At 37.9% G+C, this 23292-nt stretch overlaps 1 protein-coding gene and 1 long non-coding RNA gene across 6 annotated transcripts in view; one reads left to right on the plus strand and one right to left on the minus strand.

The window, feature by feature from the left end:
* Window positions 1-16801, minus strand: part of DEPDC1 (DEP domain containing 1) — a 28732-nt gene extending 11931 nt beyond the window's left edge. For 3 of the 5 annotated variants that reach the window (XR_009865925.1, XM_062191523.1, XM_062191526.1), the window contains exons 1-6: window positions 16658-16801; window positions 9988-10253; window positions 6097-6253; window positions 5569-5687; window positions 5031-5161; window positions 3602-3649 (exon numbers count right to left, since the gene is read on the minus strand). Coding sequence is in view for 4 of the 5 variants with exons in the window: in XM_062191523.1 (XP_062047507.1) it covers window positions 3602-3649; window positions 5031-5161; window positions 5569-5687; window positions 6097-6253; window positions 9988-10253; window positions 16658-16705 (769 nt within the window). In the remaining variant the exon portion in view is untranslated. Of the gene's footprint in view, window positions 1-3601; window positions 3650-5030; window positions 5162-5568; window positions 5688-6096; window positions 6254-9610; window positions 9868-9987; window positions 10254-11889; window positions 12058-16657 lie in introns of those variants that run through there. The other 2 variants (XM_062191524.1, XM_062191525.1) reach the window with 2 other exon arrangements.
* Window positions 16802-16965: 164 nt separating this feature from the next.
* LOC133760795 (uncharacterized) overlaps window positions 16966-23292 on the plus strand; it is a 207499-nt gene continuing 201172 nt past the window's right edge. The window contains exon 1 of the long non-coding RNA XR_009866002.1: window positions 16966-17291. This is a non-coding gene — a long non-coding RNA (uncharacterized LOC133760795). The remainder of the gene's footprint in view (window positions 17292-23292) is intronic.

Below are 23292 nucleotides of genomic sequence, written 5' to 3' on the forward strand. Positions count from 1 at the left end.
GATCGCTATGATGCAAATTATAAAACATTAGAGAAAGAAACAGAAGACATTAAAAAAATGGAAAAATCTTCCATGTTCATGGATTGGAAAAATCAGTATCACTAAAATGTCCACACTACCAAAAGTAATTTACAGATTCAATGCAATCCCAATCAAAATTCTAATGACATTCTTTTCAGATCTAGAAAAAATGTTTAAATTCATATGGAAACACAAGAGACACTGAATAGCTAAAGCAATCTTATACAATAAAGCTGGAGGCATCACAATATCTGATTTTAAGACATACTACAGCACAACTATAATCAAAACAGTCTGATACTGGCACAAAAATGGACATGCAGACCAATGGAATGGAATAGAAACTCTGTAAATCAATCCAGGCATTACAATCAACTTATTTTTAAAAAAGATTTTATTTATATAATTCAAAAGCTAGTGTTACACAGAGAAGGAGAGGAAGAGAGAGAGAGGTCCTCCATTTGCTGGTTCACTCTCTAATTGACCACAATGGCTGGAGCTTCCTCCAGGTCTCTGCATGTGGGTGCAGGGGCCCAAAGATTTAGGCCATCTTTACTCCTTTCCCAGGTGATAGCAGAGAGCTAGATTGGAAGTGGAGCAAGCCAGGACTTGAACTGGCACCCATATGGAATGCCAAACTGCAGGTGGTGGTCTCATCCACTACACCACAGCACTGGACCCACAATCAACTTACTTTTGACAAAGCTAAAAAAATCAGTCCTTGAAGCAAGGACAGTCTCTTCAACAAATTAAGAATGGTAATAGGAGAGGGAAGAGAAAGAAGGGTTGGAGTGTGGGGAGGAGGGAGGGTAGGGTGGGAAGTATCACTGTGTTCCTAAATCTGTATATATAAAATACATGAAATTTGTATAACCTACAAAAAAAGACATAATAAAAGATTTCCCTATTTAAAAAAAAAAAAAAGAAAACAAATACCTGCTCTATTGATCAATCAAATCAAATGTTTGGAGAGTCTCCCTGGTAACTGTGATATGCATTAAGGTTTGAGACTCACTTTATAATCTTTCAAGTAAAAATGTCCCTCTCCTAAACTGAAATATTCTTTCTTATGTCTTTGTTTCCAACTTTTATATAGCCACATAACTGTGATCCCACACACTGAAAAAGAATTAAAACCAAAAATCAAATCTGTCTCTCCCCACATACACATACACATACATACACACACACACACACATACACACAAGCTTAAAGGTTAATACAGGTCTTAAGTAGAGCAAAATAAGTACTTTCCTAAGGGTGAAATAACAAATAATATGTAGAATACAAGGTTTAATAATCAGAAAGTTTTCTAAGATAGAAAACACATGTTTACTGGAATTAGAAATGAAAAAAATTCTAGTTAAGCGAATTGAGGTTTGAGTTTTTGCTCCTTTACATTAAACATAAGACTCTATAAACCTTGGTTTCCTTTACTGGTGAAAAATGGGATTACATACTGATTACTAATTTCTCTCACAAGATTATGCTAGGGGATTAAATACATAAAGTAAAAGTCTTAATAGTGCCTCTATCTAAATACATTATTGTTAAATTGGAACCTAGGAAGCTATATATTTGTTGTCATTAAGTTATAATATAGATTGGAACAGAGGAAAGAAAACCCTAGAGGCAGATATCAGAAAAATATGTTAGTATGTTTATCTGCATTGCTAACATGAGATAAGGAATCAAAGAATAAAAGCAGTTAGGTAGTGAAGGTTGAAAGAGAAATTCAAAGAATTCTGAAGCTTATAATCAGGATTTTTATTTTAATTTGATTTATAAAACTCTTCTATAACTTATGTTATTTATTGGTTCTTATTCTGTTATTTTGGTCATACTGATACCCAGTAAACAACAAAGAAACACAGACTTATATTGAACATTAATAATATCCCCTTAGTTTTTAACATACTAGTTTTAAAACATTAGAAAACTACATTTGTAAATGAAATTTAAAAATTTTACTTTTTCCCCTAAATTTGTATGTGTTTATTTTATTTACTTGAATGGCAGAGTCAGGCAGATACCATGCTGACTCTGGTTCACTTCCCCAAATGCCAGCAAAAACTGGGGGTGGGGTAGGCTGAAGCTGTGATCTGGGAACTCAATCTGGGTTTCCCACATGCGTAGAAGGGACCAAAATACATGAGCCATCCATCACTTCCTGCCTTCCAGGCTGCATGTTTGCAGGATAGTGGAATGGGGAATAAGATGGGATATGATCTCAGGCACTCCGATATTGGATGGGGGCATCTTAACCAATACATCAAATGCCTGCCCTTATAATTTAACTTTTGATGATTTAGAAGCATATATCTTTACATATTTGTTCAATTAATAATAAAGCAAATACGGTACTTGAATTAGGGCATTAAATAATAAAAATCAAGTACCACTGATCACTATGGAAAAAACTAAACAACAAAATGCTAAAAAGATGTGTGGACTAGTGACAGATCATCTTTTTTCGTAAACATACAAGTGCCATTAATATATTCTATGGAACAAAAACATGTTGCAAAGCACTGAGATTTTGAAGCCATGTACAGTGGAAAGAGACTGAAGTGGGACTTGGGATACTTCATTTCTGGTTGAACCTTTCCCACTTATAAGCTGCTACTGGAACTCTCTGGGTCTAAGAGGCAATTAATGTAGGTTTATCTGAAAATCCTTTGTGATTCATTAGCTTATGCTATACTTTCTATGAATTTAACCATAAATGATGGGCTTGAATTATCAAATCACCTTCTGTAGGGGCCAGGGCTGTTGTGCAGTGGGTAAAACTTCCGCCTGCAGTATCGGTATAACATACAGGCCCCAGTTTGGAATCCAGCTGCTCCACTTACAATCCAGCTCTCTGCTATGGCCTGGGAAAGCAGTAAAGATGGCCCAAGTGCTTGGGCCCCTGTACCCACCCACATAGTAGATCTGGAAGAAGCTCACGGCTCCTGGTTGAGGCCAGCTGGGGAGTGAACCAGAAGATGAAAGACCTCTCTCTCTCCTGTAACTCTACCTTTCAAATAAATAAATAAGTCTTTAAAAAAAAAATCACCTTCTGCATAGAAAATGTCAAGGGTCTCATAATGCAATCAATTCTACTAGTCTTTCACTTAAACATCAAGAGAAAAAATATACTTTTATCAGGGTTTTTATACATTTGAAAAATCTTGGGGTCAGCGCTGTGGTGCAGTAGGTTAAGCCTCCGCCTGCGGCACTGGCATCCCATATGGGAACTGGTTCAAGTTCCGGCTGCTCTACTTCAGATCCAGCTCCCTGCTAATGTGCCTGGGAAAGCAGCGGAAGATGGCCCAAGTGCTTGGGTCTGTGCACCCATGTGGGAGACCTGGAAGAAGCTCCTGGCTGGCTCCTGGCTATGGTTCAGCTCAGCTCTGGCCATTGCAGCAATTTGGGGAGCGAACCAGCGGATGGAAGACTTCTCCATCTTTCCTTCTGTCTGTACCTCCGCCCCTCAAATAAATAAATAAAATTTTTAAAAAAGGGAAAGTTCACTTGGTTCTAATTAAACATTAACATAAACGATATATATATATATATATATTTTTGTTTAACTTACAATTGGCTAGGCACTTCATGGCAGATAATACCCAATGAGGAAGGTCATCTACACAAAAAAAATTAACTGTTTGGTAAATAACATTCTTTATGATCATATATTTTAAAACTTCACACTTACATGTAATAATATACATAAATATATGCACATATATATACATACCCATATATACATACATGCATGTATGTGTATATGCGTGCATTACCAGCATTAAAATTTATGTTTAACAAGACATAGAGTGATTTCAATAGTAAACAACAGGAAAAGACAGAAAAAGTTGTACAGATTTTGGTTTGGTTCTATCTAGTGTACATAAAATAATCTGCTATGCCCAAATCAAGGATTAACTATTTTGGGGGGATGTTCAGCTATAAACTTCTAACATTCATCTTTTAGCCACTATCACTTCCTTTTCTTCATTTCTGTTTCTGTTCTGCCTATTAGTATGTTATCTAAATATTGCTGATTTGGGTGAGACCTATGATTAAACATTATAGTATCTGAACATTTACACTTAACATCTCTCACTTGCAAATAACTAAAATATGCTGCATAAAAATAGCTTTTTGACACAAACACATGAACCACAAATATACTTACTTGAAAATTTTATGATTACAAAGAACAGAAATTTTGGATAAGACACTATATAGTTAAGTATGTTGTTTTAGGTAATGGAAGGGACCAGTCTAAAGCTGGATACACATGCAACAACAAATTCATCAGTTTTGACATTTACATTTTCTTCCTACAATTAAAAACACAGTTCTGCTACAAAGTAAATGCATGTTAGTTCTCATTATAGAGATCAATTTATTAGAAAAAAAAAGAGTATTTAAGGGATCTACTGATACTTTCCACATAATTTAAATTTTCTAATGCATTTGGCTCAGGTTATTTTTCTATTCTTATATGAAATGAAGATGTTATATAAATATATATAATATAAAAATCCAGTGCATTTTGGAATCCCCATCTTGGCAATCTGGACTTATTTCTCTGTTACTGTGGTTTTGTATATGTTTTGATCTTCATAAACTTCTATAGAGTTACTCACTTAAGCTCCATGAAAGCATAGACCATTTCTATTTTGTTCATCAATGTATCCTCAGTACAATGCCTGGTATACTGCAGGCCTCACTAAAATCATAGTCAACAGTTTCTATCATACTTTATATGACTTTTGTATATTTAATCTTGTTTTTTTTTTCTTTTTAAGTCATACATGAACCTAGCTTAGCAGTTCAAATATTTCTTATAACGGCATGAATAAAATTCTCCTAAACTTATTCCACTGTTACTACTGAGGCATCTATCTCCCACAAAGAAAATATTCTACTTTCTATATTTGGGTCTCTGTATTCCTTCATACATGCAACTTTTTATTTTTTGCAAGTCTAAAGTGATTCCAATGTCCACTAATACCAACCTGATTTGTCTTGTAGTATAACTACTCCATGCTTACTTGTATTGGCCATATTGTACATTACATATTGAGGAATTACTTGTTTTGGATTTATGACTTCTTCTAGGGATGGCACGCCTAAAATTGTTTGCAGACTAAATAGAAGAAAGAATATAGACTTAATTTTTCTCCATAAAATGAGAATAGAATATAAATATAAATGAATATTACTGGTAAACAAAGCCATCAGGATTATCTTATTTTTCTATTAACCAAAATGCTAAGGCTTATATTTAGCACCTACTTTCAAATATATTTTTATTAATAACCTTTAAAGAACTGTAATAAAACTCAAACTAAAGTGACAGTTGTGAGTTGAAGGTAAAGCAAATAATACTGAAAATACTAATTCTACAGCACTTGAATTATAGCAAGAGATATAAGAACACACAACTCAAACTGTTAGGTTTTATAATGAATTTGTTCTTATTCATTTGCATATCTTAATGAAAAAATCATAATAATGTAAGTGCTTCATGAACTTCATTATAGTTTTTCTTACTAGATCAGAATAATATATCTCCAAACTTCTTCAACATCTTCTTGGCTTATTTTTCTATTATTAATTGAGTTTTCTTGATCTTCATTGATTATTTCATGCTTTATTTTTTCTGTATTTTCCTGAAAAATCATAATTGCACTTTAAGTTGTTATGCTCATTTTAAGGCAATGTTGAACAGATATCATTCCCAATACTTAGTAATACTATCAATACCAGTGCATTTGTGCATTTACAAGGTAAATGTTGCCTGCAAAAAGAATGTACCCTATGGTAATATGAATTTTTGGTTTTATACCTGCCTCTACCACCCTCTAATCAACTTAAATATATTTAAGCAAAACATACTTAAATTATATAAATGCAATTCTCAAGTATATCTCACTACCACTTTTTATCATTTCTATAATATGATATAGATTAGGAAAGTTCAGTTTCTGCTAAATATTAAGTAATCATTTACCTTTAATGATCATATTATTAATCACACAGTAATTGTATTTAACTAGTAATCAGGAAAGGGTGTTTTACCTGAGAAAAATGTAATCCCTGCCTTTTTGGAGTCCTGCGGGGTAAGTTTCGTAATTTAAAAATTGTATCTTTATCTCTGGGGAAGTACTCTATGCTGTTTTTTCTCAATTCAGGATGCCTCCGTGGAAGAGTTTTAAGTGGAGAAGTTGCAGGAAACCTGATTTAAAAATAATATACAATTAAATACTATGAAAGCAGGCACAAGCAAGAAAGGCTGTCCATCTGAAAAATCACATAGGAACCTGATTTATTTATATTACTAGAATGAAGATTCTAACCAATTTTCCCATTAAGCCTTTAAAAAAATATTTTAACAATTTCCTGTTTTCTTTAGCATTTTGTGCATATCTTAACCATTTCTGGATAATTAAGGGTTACTAATGGGATCAATTCTGTTGGAAAGGTATTGCTCCCCACCCACCAAATGGCTCTATAATATAACATTTTCTAGGCCGGCGCCACGGCTCACTAGGCTAATCCTCCACCTGCGGTGTAGGCACCCAGGGTTCTAGTCCCAGTTGGGGCACGGGGTTCTGTCCCAGTTGCTCCTCTTCCAGTCCAGCTCTCTGCTGTGGCCTGGGAGTGCAGTGGAGGATGGCCCAAGTGCTTGGGCCCTGCGCCCGCATGGGAGACCAGGAGGAAGCACCTGGCTCCTGGCTTTGGATCGGCGCAGTGCGCTGGCCGCAACACGCTGGCTTTAGTGGCCACTTGGGGAATAAACCAATGGAAAAAAGGAAGATCTTTCTCTGTCTCTAACTCTGCCTGTCAAAAAAAAAAAAATATTTTCTAAATTTCTTTGACAAGTTTCTTGTTTATATAATTCTGCCTTTTGTTTGATTGTATTTGTCCTAATTTCCAGAATTTGGTCTCTGGGCTCCTTTTATTACAGTGTTTTTTCTACCTTTCATGTTAATTTAAAATTTCATGTTAAAAAGTACAAGGAAGACTGTAAACAAATAAACATGTATGTAACCATCAATGTAATTGATGACATTTTATCAAAAATTTCATGTTTTATATGAAAAAAATTTATAACTCTCTTTCTACCCTCTTCCTAAGAAAAATCATAACCTTATAGTTAGTATATTTCCTTCTTGCCCATGTCATTACTATTAGTAAATGAAAAATACTTGATATTTTTACTTTATGGTCTCTTAATTTATATGTTAAATTATACACAATTTTCTCAAAATTTCTTTCTTACGCCACTGTCCTGTAAATATTTTCTAATAAAACTTTTATTTTTAAATATTTATTTGAAAGAGATACAGGGAGAGGGGAAGTGACAGAGAGCTCTTCTATCCTCTGGTTCACTACCAAGATGGCCACAACAGACAGGGTTGGGCCAGGCTGAAGCCAGCAGCCAGGAGCTTTTTCCAGGTTTCCCACATGGGTGCCAGAGGCCTAAACACTTGGGCCATCTCTGCAGCCTTTCCCAGACCAACTGCAGGAAGCCGCATAGGAAGTGGTGCAGCTGGTATAGAAACTGCAGCCCATATGGCATACCAGTGTCACAGGTAGCGTCTTAATGCACTATGCCACAATGCTGAGGTAGGTTTAGTTTTAATATGTTTTCATGTATAACTTATAATGGTTCCCACATATATTTGGGCTTGTTTTCCCAGTACTTAATTGCTTTTAATTAATTTTAACCCAAATATCTGATAAAGCAATTCACCTCTCCTTGGTCTTCCAAATTGCCTTGGGCCCTTTACCAAAAGAATTTTAGAATCTGCTTGTCAACTTCTGCAAAAATCTATGTTGGGACTATCAATGAAAATATATAAAATTTGTGCATAATTGTGGGAAGAACTGACTCATAAATATATATATTAAATCTTCTCATTTATAAATAGGATTATCTTTCTCCATTTATTCCCTTTAATACAATTTTATAATTTTTTCCAATAATGTCTTTTTTTTTTTTTTTGGACAGGCAGAGTGAGAGAAAGAGAGACAGAGAGAAAGGTCTTCCTTTTTGCCGTTGGTTCACCCTCCAATGGCCGCTGTGGCCGGCGCATCATGCTGATCCAAAGCCAGGAGCCAGGTGCTTCTCCTGGTCTCCCATGAGGGTGCAGGGCCCAAGGACTTGGGCTATCCTCCACTGCCTTCCCGGGCCATAGCAGAGAGCTGGCCTGGAAGAGGGGCAACCGGGATAGAATCCGGCGCCCCAACCATGACTAGAACCCGGTGTGCCGGCACTGCAAGGCGGAGGATTAGCCTGTTAAGCCACAGCACCGGCCTTCCAATAATGTCTTACACATGTTCATTATACTTCTTTTCTAGGTACTTTATGGTTTTATTGTCCTTGTAAAAGACTAGGTAGGGGCAGAGAAAGTAGTTGAGGAGTTACACATATATCCAGATAAGAAAAAATAATATCTTTACAAAGAGTATACAGATCTGAGAAATATTTAGGCAGTGCAGTTGACAAGATTTGAAAAACTAAATCACACTTAAAGTGGGAACAAAAGGGACAGAATCAAGGCAACTGCAGGGAATAAAATTACATTCATTCAGACAGAGAACATAGACAAAATTGGGATTAGATGATTTGCTATACAGGCAGTTGAAAAATATCTCTGAAGCTCAGGAGAGAGTTTTGGGTTGAAGGCTTGAAATTCACAGGAAAAGTAGGTGAACCCAGGGCATGAGACTGCCTGGGAAGCTGAGTGGAGAGAGAAGGCTGCCAAAAAGCTGCAGAGGTGAAATACTCAGAGGATGAGCAGGAGAAAATGACTGAAGAATAACTGAGAGGGAAGATTTTAGAGGATTATATAAAATGGCTTATAGACATGTTTGTCATTGCAGTTTACTTGTGTGACAAACTGTCTTGGGTACATAGGAAATAATCAATTTCTGATTTCTTTTGAAAAGCACTAATGTAGCAAAAAAAAAAAAAAAAGCACTGACATTAGAATACAAAGACCTGGTTTAATGGATATATTACAAAGAATCTTTGGTATATGAGATAAAAATATAATTATCTGGGCTTAAGCGAGTTGACTCGAGAGAGGAGGCTACCAAGGAGCTGAGATGAGCAGGAATGTGTAGGTTCACTAGTCTGACAAATGTGTACACTGCTTCAAAGTGGAAGGACACTCGCAGAGTAAGATCTGGTGAAGCACGTGCTCAGTATCCTATCTGTGAAAAGGGGTGAAGGCCTACACAGACTCTGCTTGGCTATTCCAGAGATTAAATAAGAAAACATATGTAAATCATAAAGCAAAAGTTTATGGTATTTGATAAGTACTTTGTCCTTGACATGTTATGAAGCTTCCAAAGATGCAGTAGGGACAATGACAGTATATCATTTCCCTCCCAATTTCCTATTTTACTATACATTATTATCTAAGTAGCAAACGTTTTAAAAGTTTTAAGTTTCCTAGCAGTTAACTTTCACCTTATAATTTTTCTAAATGCTTTTTACTGTACTAAGAATAGTAACAGCTTCCCAAAAAAGTATTACTTAAGGGACTGGTGTGTGGGTACAGTAGGTTAAGCTACTACCTACAATGCCAGCATCCCGTATCTGAGGGCCAGTTTAAGTCCCAGCTGCTCCAATTCTGATCCAGCTTCCTGATAATGCATCTGGGAAAAAGTAGCAGAAGATGGTCCAAGTCCTCAGGCCCCTGCCCCCACATGGGAGACCTGGACAGAGTTCCAGGCTCTTGGCTTTGGCCTGGTGCGGGTCTGGCTGTTGCGGCAGTTTGGGGAGTGAACCAGTGGAGGTAAGATTTTCTCTTCTTGTCTTTACTTCTCTCTGTCACTCTACCTTTCAAATAAATAAAACAAACCTTAAAAAAAAATTACTTGAAGAAGCTGAATAAAAGTATAATAAAAGTGGAGACAAACAATGCAGTCATTTAGTTTTATATATTTGTTCAGTACCTGAATAGCTGATTGTTGTCATCAAGATTTTCTGATCCCCATCTGCCTTTGATATCTTCAATTACATGATTCTTAAGAAATTTTCTCAATAGTTGGATAGTCTGTTGCCTTGTAACTTCAGGACCAAAATTGTTATTATTTCTCAGTAGTTCATAAAGCCAATCCACTGCTTCTCCTGCTGTGAAACAATTGCCATATTTTTTAAAGTGTTGCCTATGTTTTCTTAGAGGCATTCCAGCTCGAAAAGATGTGGTGACTTCATTCCACTGTAAAAAGGAGGAAAATATTCTTTAAACAAAAATGAAATTTTTTTACTATTTGGAATATATCAGGCAAAAAAATCCTTTAAATCATATCTCATTGCATCATAAAAATTCCTGAAAAAACCAGTTATCTTATTTGGGCTATAGAAAATTTTATATCTTACACTGATTTATTATTTCTAGTGCTTTGGTAATATACTCTTTTCACTAAACACACTTCACTGGCTGGTCAACTTGAGGAAACCTAGGAATAAGGAGGAAGAACTGCAATGCATCCCCCCTTTAGTCCTTAACAGAGATGCCATTTGTTCTGTTTACTACCATTAACATTAATAATATGCTGGTAGCATCTATACCAAGCACTGTGCTTTACATTTGTTATTTTTTTTTAACTTTTACAATTAGATGAGTAGAAACTCATTTTTCATGTAAGGGAAATGAAGCACAGAGAGACAAAAAATTCAAGCAAGGTCACACAGCTAAGTGATGAGCCTAGGCATTCAAATCCAGATCTGACCAACTCTAGACTTTGTACTTTCAATAACTGTGTTGGTCAAATGAAACTTCTGGCAGGCAACAGTTTTACTGGTAAATGTCTTATATATTAAAATGACACTGTGACACCTACGTTTTAAAACAGCATTTTTAAAACTTTCCTAAAATCAGCCAAACTTCCAGATTAGTGAAAGCCCTAATGGAGCATGGAGATAGTGTGGTATAAATACACATACCATTTTTTACTTGAAAAACTGTACATTAGAAGTAAATGAGAAATCTAATTTGTAACCCTAGTTATGTTATTAGCTGTGCTGCCACTTACACAACCTATGTGGAGTCCTAGCATCTTAACAGAATTTAAGGGGTGTATTATTTTCTTCTTGCACCTCCTCATTTCACATATTCATTTATTCAACAAACCTATATTGAGCTGCTCGCTATGTACTGGCCTGGGTATACAGTAGTAAAAATGACACAAGGGGTTTCTGCACTTCAGGAGATTAGAGAATAATATTTCTGAAAAGTGGTATCAGACAGTTCTAACAGTAGACTGTTGATTCAAACTACTAGGATCCGTTTCCCAGCTCCATCTCCACTGATTCACTGTTTATGACCTTTTGGCATTACCTTACCTCGCTGTGCCTCTCCCATCTAATCCAAAGAATGGGGAAAACAGTACCGTCCTAATGGGCATGTTGAAACAAAAAGGATTTAATACACAAAAGGCATGAGTAAACACTAAGTAGTTTTTTTTTTTTTTCTCCTTGCTTGTACTACTTTCATCTAACTTAATGAATTTAAAAGTTTAAAAATGTATATAAAGTTAACAAATTTCATATATACAGCTTTAAGAGCATAATGATACTTCACCCCTATACTCTCCTGTCCTCCCTCCTCATTTTTTAAAATTTTTTATGATATATTTTCAATTCATTTTATAATCACAGGCTTAACCCTCCACTAAATAAAGAATTCAACAAGTAGAAAAAACTGTTCCTCGATATTACAGAAAAGAGCTATAAATAATAATCAAATTTCATATGTCAATTTCACTCATAAACATTACTTTGTATGTTTATGAGATTTATGATAAATTAGGAGAAACATATTTGTCTTTGGGTGACTGGCTTATTTCACTAACCATAATGGTTTCCAGTTGTATCCATTTAGTTGTGAAAGACAGGATTTCATTCTTTTTTATGGCTGGGTAGTCAGTCTTTCATTGTGTATATATACCACGTTTTCTTTATCCAGTCATTAGTTGATGGACATCTGGGTTGGCTCCATATCTTAGCTATTGTGACTTGAGCTGCAATAAACATGCAGGTACAGGTAACTCTTTCATATGCTAATTTCATTTCCTCTGGGTAAATTCCCTAGAGTGGAATGGCTGGGTCATATGGCAGACTTATTTTCAGATTTATGAGGACTCTCCACTCTGTCTTCCACATGGTTGTACTAGTTAACATTTCCACCCAAAATGTATTAGGAAACTTTTTCCCTCACAACCTTGCCAGCATTAGTTATTTTTTGAGTTCTGGATGGTAGCCATTCTAACTGGGGTGAGGTAAAACCTTGTTACGTTTTTTATTTGCATTTCCGTGATAGCTGGTGATTCTGAGCATCTTTGCAATTGTCTGTTGGCCATTTGTATTTTATCCTTTGAAAAATGCCTGTTCATGTCCTTAGTCTATTTCTTAACTGGATTGGTTTGCTGTTGTTTTCTTGAGCCCCTCATATATCCTAGATATTAATCCTTTAACAGATGCATAATTTTAAATATTTTCTCCCATTCTGTCTGTTGCCTCTTTGTTGAGTGTTTCCTTTGCTGTGCAAAAGCATCATTGCTTGATGTAATCCCATTCATCTATTTTTGCTTTTATATTCTGGACCTCTGGGGTCTTAAAAGGAAGTCTTTGCTTATGTCAATGTCTTGCAGACTTTCCCTGATGTTTTCTTTTTCCTCTAGTAATTTGATGGTTTAAGGTCTTAGATTTAGATTCCTGACTCATTGTGAGTAGATCTTTGTGTAGCATGCAAAGTAGGGGTCTTGTTTCATACTTTGCATGCAGAGATTCAATTTTTCCACCATTTGTTGAAGACACTGTCCTTTCTCCAGGGAGTGATGTTGGTGCATTTGTCAAAGATTAGTTGGTTGTAGATGTGTAGATTAATTTCTGGGGGCTTTAGTCTGTTCCACTGGTCAACATGTCTATTCCTGTGCCAGTACCAGGCTGCTTTGATTATAACTGTCCTGAAATATTTGTTGGAACTGGGGTTATGATGTTTCCAGCTTTATTTTTATTGTTGAGGATCGTTTTAGCTATTCAGGGTCTTAGGCAATACCATATGAATTTTAGGGTCATTTTTCCAGATCTGAGAAGAACGTCTTTATTATTTTGATTGGGATCACATTGAATCTGTAAATTGCTTTAGATGTTAGGGACACTTTGATTAAATTAATTCTTCCAATCCATGAACATGGAAGAAGGTTCTTGATTTTTTTTTTTATTAAACTTTTATTTAATGAATATAAATTTCCAAAGTACAGCTTATGGGTCACAATGGCTTCCCCCCTCCCGTAACTACCCTCCCGCCCACAACCCTCCCCTCTCCCGCTCCCTCTCCCCTTCCATTCATGTAAGGATTCATTTTCAATTCTCTTTGTATACAGAAGATCAGCTTAGCATATATTAGGTAAGGTTTTCAACATTTTGCCCATATAGCAATACAAAGTGAAAAAACTACCATTGGATTACTAATTATAGCATCAAATAGCAATGTACAGCACATTAAAGACAGAGAACCCACATGATTTTTTTTTTTCGAATTAATTAACTTTCTATGCCATTTCCCCTTCAACACCAGGTTGTTATTTTTTTTTTTCATTTCCAATTCTCTTTATATACAGAAGATCACTTCAGTATATCATTAGTAAAGAGCTCATCAGTTTGTGCCCACACAGAAACGCAAAGTATAAGGATAAAGTATTACATTGTATATCTAGAGTCAGGACCTAAGCTGATCAGGTCATTGTTTCTTATAGTGTCCATTTCATTTCAGCAGGTTTCCCCTTTGGTGCTCAGTTAGTTGTCGCCGATCAGGGAAAACAAATGATGTTTGTCTCTTTGGGACTGGCTTAATTCACTCAGCATGATGTTTTCCAGATCCCTCCATCTTGTTTCAAATGACTGGGTTTCATTGTTCCTTACTGCTGTATAGTATTCTATAGAGTACATGTCCCATAATTTTGTGTGTTGATTTTGTCTTAAAACTTTGCCAAACTCTTATGAGTTCTAATAATCTCTTAATTGTCTTTTGGTTCTCCTATATGTAGAATCATATCATCTGCAAACAGTGATAATTTGGATTCCTTCCTTTCAATGTATTTCCCTCTGATTTATTTTTCTTGTCTAATGGCTCTTGCTAAAACTTCCAGAACTATACTGAATAGTAATGGGAATCCTTGTCTTGTTTTGGATCTTAGTGGAGATGCTTCCAACTTTTCCCCATTCAATACAGTGCTGGCTGTGGGTTTATCATATATTGCTTGACTGTACTGAGGTATGTTTCTTCTAAACCCAATTTGCTTAGTGATTTTTTTTATGAAAGGATGTTGTATTTTATCAAATGCTTTCTCTGCATCTATTGAGAAGATCATAGGATTTTTATTCTTCCATTTGTTAAAATGAGGTATCACATTTATTGATTTGAACCAACATCGCATAATAATTAAGGGATGAATCCAACAGGAGAATGTGAATGTAATAAATGTATATGTATACAATGCTAGGGTGCCTGGCAGTTTAAAACACGTTTTAATGGATTTAAAGAGAGACATAAGCCCCGATACAATAATAATGGGGGCTTCAACATCCCACTTTCATCAACGGACAGATCAACTAGATTAAAAAAAATCAACAAGGAAACAGAGTTAATCTACACTATGGATCAAATGAACCTAATTGATATCTACAGAACAGTTCATCTCAGAGCTACAGAATACACATTCTTTTCATCAATGCATTGAACTTTCTCTAGGATAGACCATATGATAGGCCATAAAGCAAGTTTTAACAAATTCTGGAATCATGTCATTTATCTTTTCTGATCACAATGGAATGAAGCTGGAAACAACTTAAGAAACCCTAGAAAATATGCAAATGCATGGAGACTGAACAACATGCTGATGAATGAACCGTGGGTCACAGAAGAACTCCAAAAAGAAATAAAAAAATTCCTAGAAATGAATGATGATAACACAACATATCAAACTTATGTGATACAGCAAAAGCAGTGTTAAGAGGAAAGTTTACAGCAATTAGTGCCTATGTCAAAAAATTGTAAAGGAATCAAATGATCTAACAGTGTATTTCAAGGACCTAGAAAAACAAGAACAAACTAAACTCAAAATTAATAGGAGGAAAGAAATAAAAAAATTAGAGAGAAAATAAACAATATTGAAACAAAAAATACAAAAGATCAATGAAATGAAAGGAAGAGCTGGTTTTTTGAATAAATAAAGAAAACCGATACACCACTTGGCCCAACTAATAACAACAAAAAAGACAGGGAGGGGATAAGACTCAAATTCATAAAATCAGAGATGAAAAAGGAGACGTCATAATGGATACCACAGAAATAATAAGAAGCATCAGGAATTACTACAAACATGTATATGCCAAACAACTGGAAAATTTGAAGAAAGGAATATATTTTTCATACAGTCTACCAAAATCGAGTCATGAAGACATAGAACACCTAAACAGACTAATAACCAAGACACTGAATCAGTAATAAAGACCCTCCCACAAAAGAAAATCCCAGGACCAGATGGCCTCGTGGTAGAATTTTACCAAGCTTTTAAAGAACAGCTAATTCCAATTCTTCTCAAACTATTCAAAACAGATGAGAAGGAGGGAATCCTTCCAAAATCCTTTTGTGAGGCCAGCATCACCTTAATTAAAAAACTAGAAAAAGATACAACAAAGATGAACTCTAGACTAATATCCTTGATAAAGAGATGCAAAAATCCTCAAAGCAGTAGCTAATCAAATCCAAGGACACATCAAAAATCACATTCACCTGGACCAAGTGCGATTTATCTGTGACACACAGGGATGATTCAACACACACAAATCAATTTAATGAATTTTTAAATGTGCTGTGCCCACCTGATTAAGGTTCCCTTCCTGTACTAAGTTCTATCCTTCATCCTTACAATTAGGATCAATAACTTGGAGCAGCGGGATCCGTATGGGGAAGATCTCAACTCTTCTAGCTGTTTATGTGACTTCAGGGGAGTCACTTAAACTCTGTGAGCGTCAGTGTCCACACCGGTAGAGTGGGGCTAGTAACACCACCACTCACTGAAGGTCCTTCCCCTAAGGTTAACCTTTTTGTTCTTCTAGACATCACAACACACCTTCACGTTACACTAGCCTCTCAGCAAATCCCTTCAGGTGGGCAAAAATCAGGGGTCTTCCAAAAGTTCGTGTAAAATGCATACCATAAAAACATTATGCACGGATTTCAAAAATGTTTTGCACCTTTAATTTGAGGTTTCCACGAACTTTGTGAAACACCCTGGCTTGCATTTCAAGAGCAGTGTCTTGCAGGCACTGTATGACGCATCACTTTAAATATCCACTTAACCATAATAGGATTTGGCCTTCCGGGGGAGCGAGTCCCTGTGGACCCAAAAAAAAGTCCCGGAATACTGGGAGCAGAGGCCCAGGCCCTCAAAGCCGGGGTCGAGGTGCGGCCAGCAGTGACGGCGACACCAGTTAATCCCCCCGCCCTCCTTTCCAGCCGACCCACGGACCGGCCGCGGAGCCCGGCTTTCCCCCAGGATCAAACCACGAGGGGTCTCCCGTAACGGCCGTTCTGGTCGTTCCGCGCTGCCTTACCAGCTTGGTGGCCCGATACGGCCCTGGAGGCACACTGCGACTCTCCATGGGTCTGTCAGCGCCTGCGGCGGTCCATGGCTGCGGAGGGGAAAGCTCACGGCCCAGAAGCCGCCGCAGCCCCCGCCAGCCGGCCCACAACCGTCCGCCCCGCCGCCGATTTGAATACCTCCGAGGGCAGCGCTGATTGGCCGCGCCGCCGGTCACGTGTCGATGTCGCGCTGCCCGCGCCAGCGCCGGCGCCGGCGCCAGCGGGGGCCTGGGAGACCCCGGGCTGCCTGGCGGCCTCGGGCTGGCGCTCCCCGGGCGGCCCGGGAGCCTCAGCCGGCTTCCGTGGCGCTCCTTCTCCCTCTGGTGGTCGGCAGCGGGGCGAAGTTGTTTCCGTGCTCTGAAGGGGTGAGGCTGTTAAGTTCCAGGCCCAGCCTCTGGTTTGAGAGAATTTGGAAAGAGAGCTAACAGTGACTCCCTGTGACCCTCCAGGAACTTCTGCAGTGTTAGCCTCTGAAGCTTGACACTCCAGGGCCACGGCTTGCTTCAGACAGTGCCCCGTGGTTCTAGTAAAAGCTTCAGGAGTGTGTTGGCGTCGCTGTCCTGCGTGCATCTTGCCAGAGGCCATGATTCTGTTCTCTGCAAAAATGTAGGTTCAGAACCCTCATTCGCTTGGTAAATATCGCGTTAAGTAGTTTTGCATAATGCATACGACGTAGGATGTGGAGCAGGGTGTGTAAAACTTGCCAAATTGTTTCCCTTAAGAAAATCTTCCGTCTTCCCTTTATGAGATTCGGGTTGTGCTTATTTTGAAGGAGTTTCCGTTTATTTTTTAATTTATTTCCATCTACTTGAAGGGTAGACAGGGAGAGAGAGAGAGAAAGAGAGATCATCTTCCACCCGCTGGTTCACTTCCTAAATGCCTGCAGCGGCCCGTAGTGGGGCTAGGCTGGAGCCGGGAGCCAGGACCAACATCTTTGTCTCTCAGGAGGGTGGCAGGGGTCTAGCCACTAGACTATGATCTGCTGCTTCTCAGGATGTTTTGTCAGGAAGCCAGCTGGGAGGCAGAGGAGAAGGGACTGGAACCAACACTTGGATATGGGGTATGGAATGTGGGTGTCCCAAGTAGGGCTTACCCTGCTACATTACAACATCCATCTCTTTGGGATGTGTGTAAGTCAAAATTCTGCACTCAGAATTTCACTGGAATTTTAGAAAATATATCTGCAAGGAGATATCATTTTTCAATTGACAGAAATTAAGATAGGTTCTGAGGTGTTGAAGAGACTTTCCCAAAGTTTTGAGTGGCCTTAAACACTGACACCTGTCTGAAACTGTTGGGTGCTAGGAATCCTTCAGTACAGCAGAGTGAGGCGTTGATTAACTGATTTGAAGCTGTGGAAGATTTCATTTGGAAATTTAACAGCAGTTTGAGAGGATAGAATTTACTGAAAAGAGGTAAGGGGAAATATTAATGGTATATGGAGTTTTCCTAAACCGTGAAACTTGGATAATATAGGTTGAGAAATAACTAGTTTTCTTAAAAAATAAATGCACATAATCATTTAAAAGACACAAATATCTTCTAACTGTTGATTCACATCCCAAATGTCTGCAGCAGCTAAGGATGGGCCAGGTGGAAGGCAGGAGCATCAAACAGTCTGGGTCTTCCACTTGGGTGGCAGGGACCCAACGACTTGAGCTATTACCTATTGTCTCCCAGGGTGCACATTAGCTGGAAGCTGGAATTGGAAGCAGAACCAGGACTGAAACCCAGGCACTCAGATATAGGATGCAGGTGGCCCAAGCAGTGTCTTAACTGCTATACAAAACGGCTAATTCTATAGGTCTATTTTCCTAGTAGTACCAGTGGGTGGTATTTTTGAAAAGCCCTTGGTAGATGGGCTTTTCAAATTAACCCAATTTTTACGTTAAAGAACATTAGTAGAATGGTAGGTGTTACAAAATGGTGCCAGCCGTTTTTTAAAATCTGGAGATTTTTCTTTTTTTCTTGGCCTTTTCAGAGTAGCCACTGCTTAATATTATTACTCACATTATCAGTGATATATACCCTGACAGGAATGGTAAATAAAAATTACAAACTATCTTCTGAGACGTTTTTAAGGTTAACAATAAAAGTAACTGCAGACATAGCACAGAATGGCAGGAGAATTTCTAAAAAGGCACGAGGCACAATCTAGGTGTTGCCTAGGGAAAGCTGAGACTGTTTTAAGCGCTTTGTGCTTCCACGCTGTGGATACATTTTGCACAGTCCAGTTTCACATGGACAGTTTCTTTAATAATGAACATATCTAAAAGAAAAATATGGTCAAACATGGGAGATCTGTTTTTTTTTTTTTTTTTAACGATTTATTTTATTTACTTGAAAGGCAGAGAGAGAGAGAGCGCGTGAGCGAGCAGACTTCCATCAGCTGGTTCACTCCCAAAATGGCCACATCAGCCGGGGCTGGGCCAGGCTGAAACCAGGAGCCGGGAGATTCTTCTGAGTCTCCTGTGTGGGTATAGAAACCCAAGCACTTGGGCCATCTTCTACTGCTTTGCTAGGCACATTAGCAAGAAGCTGGATGGGAAGTGGAGCAGCTGGGATGTGAACTGGTACAACTATGGGATGCCAGCACTACAGGCAGAGGCTTAATCCACTACACCACAGCCCTGGCCCTAGATTTGGGTTTCTTTAAGATGACTTCGCATGTCTCTACTCTTAGCAATTACTTATTGATTGAATAAATATTAGAAGTTTTTTTCATTTCTTTCATCACTAATTTTTGGGAGTCACTTTATCACCCCTTTACTCTTTCCTCTATATCAAGATTTCTCAACATGAATTACCGACCACCTGTGTTAGAATCACCTGGAATATTGTTAAAGTGCTAATTCCTGTGATTTCCTAAAACTGTGTTGAGGGGGATGGTATGTTCCTCGGTGTGGAGGAACCTAGATCTCAGGAGATTTAGTGAAGCTCAGCTGCTATAACATCCAGTTACTGCCTAGGTGTGGAAGTTTTTATGAAAGAAATATGAGCCTCTGGCAATTCACTCTTACATCTGAACCTGTAACCAAGGGCACATATTTGGGCAACAGTGGGGCACTGGTGCATGGGCAGAGAATCTGAAGTAGTTTACTGTCTGGAGCTTGTTTTTCAGAAGATGTTCAAGAGAAACTGGTGATATGGTACTCAGAGAGGGCCAGACCACCACAAACAAGGAAGCATATGACTGTAAGAAATCGGTTTGAGGCAGATGTTTTGGACATAGAAGGTTTGAAGACATATACTGCAACTTGGAAGGGCCCTCCTCCTACCCCTTTTCTCTGTCCTGAACATACCCCAACCCTTTCTGTAAAAGCCCTAGCAACTGCTTCTCAGGAAAGCAGTTTCTTTTCTGGAACTACATCTCCCCAATGTCTTCCTTGTCACAATTAATAAAGCTCTCCTCTAAGCAGTTCCTGCTGAGGGTGATGTTTTGGTGAAGCTCCAAGCAATTGATCCCCTTGTATCTACTGATACAGTAGATACCACAAAAGGAAATGAAATGAGTATCATCTCTTGAATATGGTGAGATTAAAATTTTTGCTTCTAGACATAAATGATCTGAGCAAGGTTCTCTATTCTGCCCATGGAATCATTTCATACCATTAGAATACATAGCAGATGTTGTACCTTTTTTATTCAGTGCTGTATTTCTAGCCACCAAACAGCATACAGTAGGAATTTAATAAATATTTGGTGGATGTATACAATTTTTTTTCTTATCACTAAAACAAAGTTTGTATATGGGTGAGAAAATCCACTGATGTTTTCTTCTTAGAAGCTTTTAATACTCCTGCATGTTTGTGAAATTTATTTATTCTTGCAATTTAGCCATTCCACAATGCTGTATGTACTTATGAGTCTGATTTCATGAATTTCATGATTTTATTTCATGAATATTGTTTAGTATTGGGTTAGTCTGAGAAAATTTCCTTTTTTCTTTAAGTTGCTCTAGTATGTTTTTCTCCCTGCATCTAAAGCTACTATTATTCAATCTCCTAGATGCATCTTGTTTTTCTGATGTTCTTCTATAATTTTCATTTTATTATTTTTTTTCAAGTTTAAGAAGAATGTTGCTGCTAAGTTTCTACTTCATTAATTCAGTTTCCCCTTGTACCTAGTCTCTGATTCATCTTTGAGAAAGCTTTTTTATTCTATCTTTATTTATTTCTGAATAGCCTACTCTTGATTTGAATTATGAGTCAGATTTTAATATAGTTCTCATAAAATTTATTGTTGTTCACTGTAAAATGCTCAAAAATTACCCCCTTCTTAGAACTCTTGAATTCTCTAAAAATCTATAATTTCTTAAGACATTTTTCCTTTTTTAAGATTTATTTGTTAATTTGAAAGGCGGAGTTTGAGAGAAGTAGAGATAGCAGAAGAGGCAGAAAGAGAGAGAGAAATCTTCCATCCCCTGGCACACCCCCCAAATAGCTGTAATGGTTAGGGTTGGGCCAGGCCAAAGCCAGGAGCCAGGAGCTTCATCCGGGTCTCCCATGAGGGTGTGGGGACCAAGGACTTGGGTTACTTTCCACTGCTTTCCCATGCACATTAACAGGGAGCTGTATCAGAAGTGAAGCAGCTGGGACTTGAACTGGCACCCATATGGGATGCCAGTGTTGCCAACTGTAGCTTAACTTACTACACCACAATGCCAGCCCCAAAAGTTTTTTCTCTTTTACTTAGCATCAGAACTGAGGTAGACCCCAGTAAACATTAGTAAGTTCATGTAAATATTTTCTAAATAACTGCCACTTACTTAAAAAGCACAATGATTTTATTTATTTATTTGAGGCAGAGCTACAGACAGGGAGAGGGAGAGACAGAAAAGTCTTCTAGCCTCTGATTTACTCCCCATAAGGCTGCAGTAGCTGGAGCTGGGCCGATCCAAAGCCAGGAGCCAGGAGCCTCCTCTGGGACTCCCGTGTGGATGTGGGGACCTAAGCACATGGGCCATCTTCCACTGCTTTCTCAGGCCCTAAGCAGAGAGCTGGGTCTGAAGAGGAGCAGCTGGGACATGAAGTGACGCCCTATTGGATGGCAGCACCACAGCGGAGGCTTAGCATATTGTGCCACAGTGCTGGCACATACCTCTTACTTTTCAACCGTTCATTCTCCATCCAGATCCTGCATCCTCAAGTATTGAGATAGGAGCTTTGGTTCAGAGAGAGAAGTATAGTTGGTGTATTGTTTTGTTTCTTAGTCAACAATCATTTCCTTTGCAAAAAGCATGCCTCCTCATTTATGGAAATACTTTATATGTATATTGAGTGGACTCTTTTGTTATCCTTACTCTCTGCAATTACCTCAGAATGAACACTTGACCCAACGGAGTCATGGTATTCTATCCCCTGATTCAGTGAGGTGGTCATGTGACCCAGCTGAGCCACTTAGAGTCCTCTGAGGTTTTGTTAAACTGAGTCAGGTCTTCCACATGGGTGCTGGGGCCCAAGCACTTGGTCCATCTTCCGCTGTTTTTCCAGGCCATCAGTAGAGAGCTGGATGGAAAGAGGAGCAGCCAGGACACAAACCAGTGTTTGTACGGGATGCTGGCACCACAGGTACCTTACTATGTCACGGTGCCAGTCCCCTTTGATCCATCTTGAGTTGACTTTTGTATATGGTGAGATGTATGAATCTAAGTTCATTATATATGTCCAGTTTTACCACCACTATTTTTTGAAGAAAATATCCTTATTCCACTGTATAATCTGAGCACTTTTGTTAAAAAAATCAGTTGGCTCTATGTATGTGGATTAATTTATGGGCTCTCTATTCTGTTTCACTGAAACACATATAAGTTTTTAGTCCAGTACCATGCTGTTTTAATTTGTATAGCTTTGTAATGTGTTTTTTTTTTTTTTTTAATTTAAAAGCAAGATTTATTAGAGTTGGAGACTTCCAGCCAGCCAGAGTGGCATAGAGGGAGACTCCAAAGAGGCACAGCCTGAAGGGGCTGGTGGTACTGGGGTTTTATAGCACAGTTTTGGGGAAGAAAAAACTTGACATTCAGTTACAAGGTAGGACAAAACTCATCAAAAGAGCTGATTTGCAATCTTTTATTCTGTCTGGCTTGCTCATGATAAAAAGAGCCATAAGAAGGATGGGATACCTAATTTGCTTCACAGTAAACTAGGAACTCAGAAAGAATCTCTACTCCTTGAAGTCAGGTATTGTTATGCATCTGGCTTGATTTTTCTTGAACAGGATTGCTTCAGCTATTTGGAGTCTTTTGTGATTACATATGAATTTTAGGATTGCTTAATCTAATTCTGTAAAGAATGTCATGGGTATTTTGATAGGAATTGCATTATCTATAAATTGCTTTAGATAGAATAGACATTTAATGATATTGATTCTTCCAATCCATGAGCAAGGAATATCTTTCCTTTTCTGTGAGTGTCCTTGATGATTTTTTCATAACTGTTTGATAGTTTTCATTGTAGAGATCTTTAACATTTTTGGTTAAATTTATTCATAAATATTTGGGTTTTTTTGGTGGCTATTGTGATTGTGATTTCTTTCTTGATTTCTGTTTCAGTGAATTAATTGTTAGTATATCAAAAAGCTACTTTATTGTATGCCTATTTTTTAAGCT

The sequence above is a fragment of the Lepus europaeus genome, chromosome 5, assembly GCF_033115175.1.
Source record: "Lepus europaeus isolate LE1 chromosome 5, mLepTim1.pri, whole genome shotgun sequence".
In the NCBI taxonomy this organism is placed as follows: Eukaryota; Metazoa; Chordata; class Mammalia; order Lagomorpha; family Leporidae; genus Lepus; species Lepus europaeus.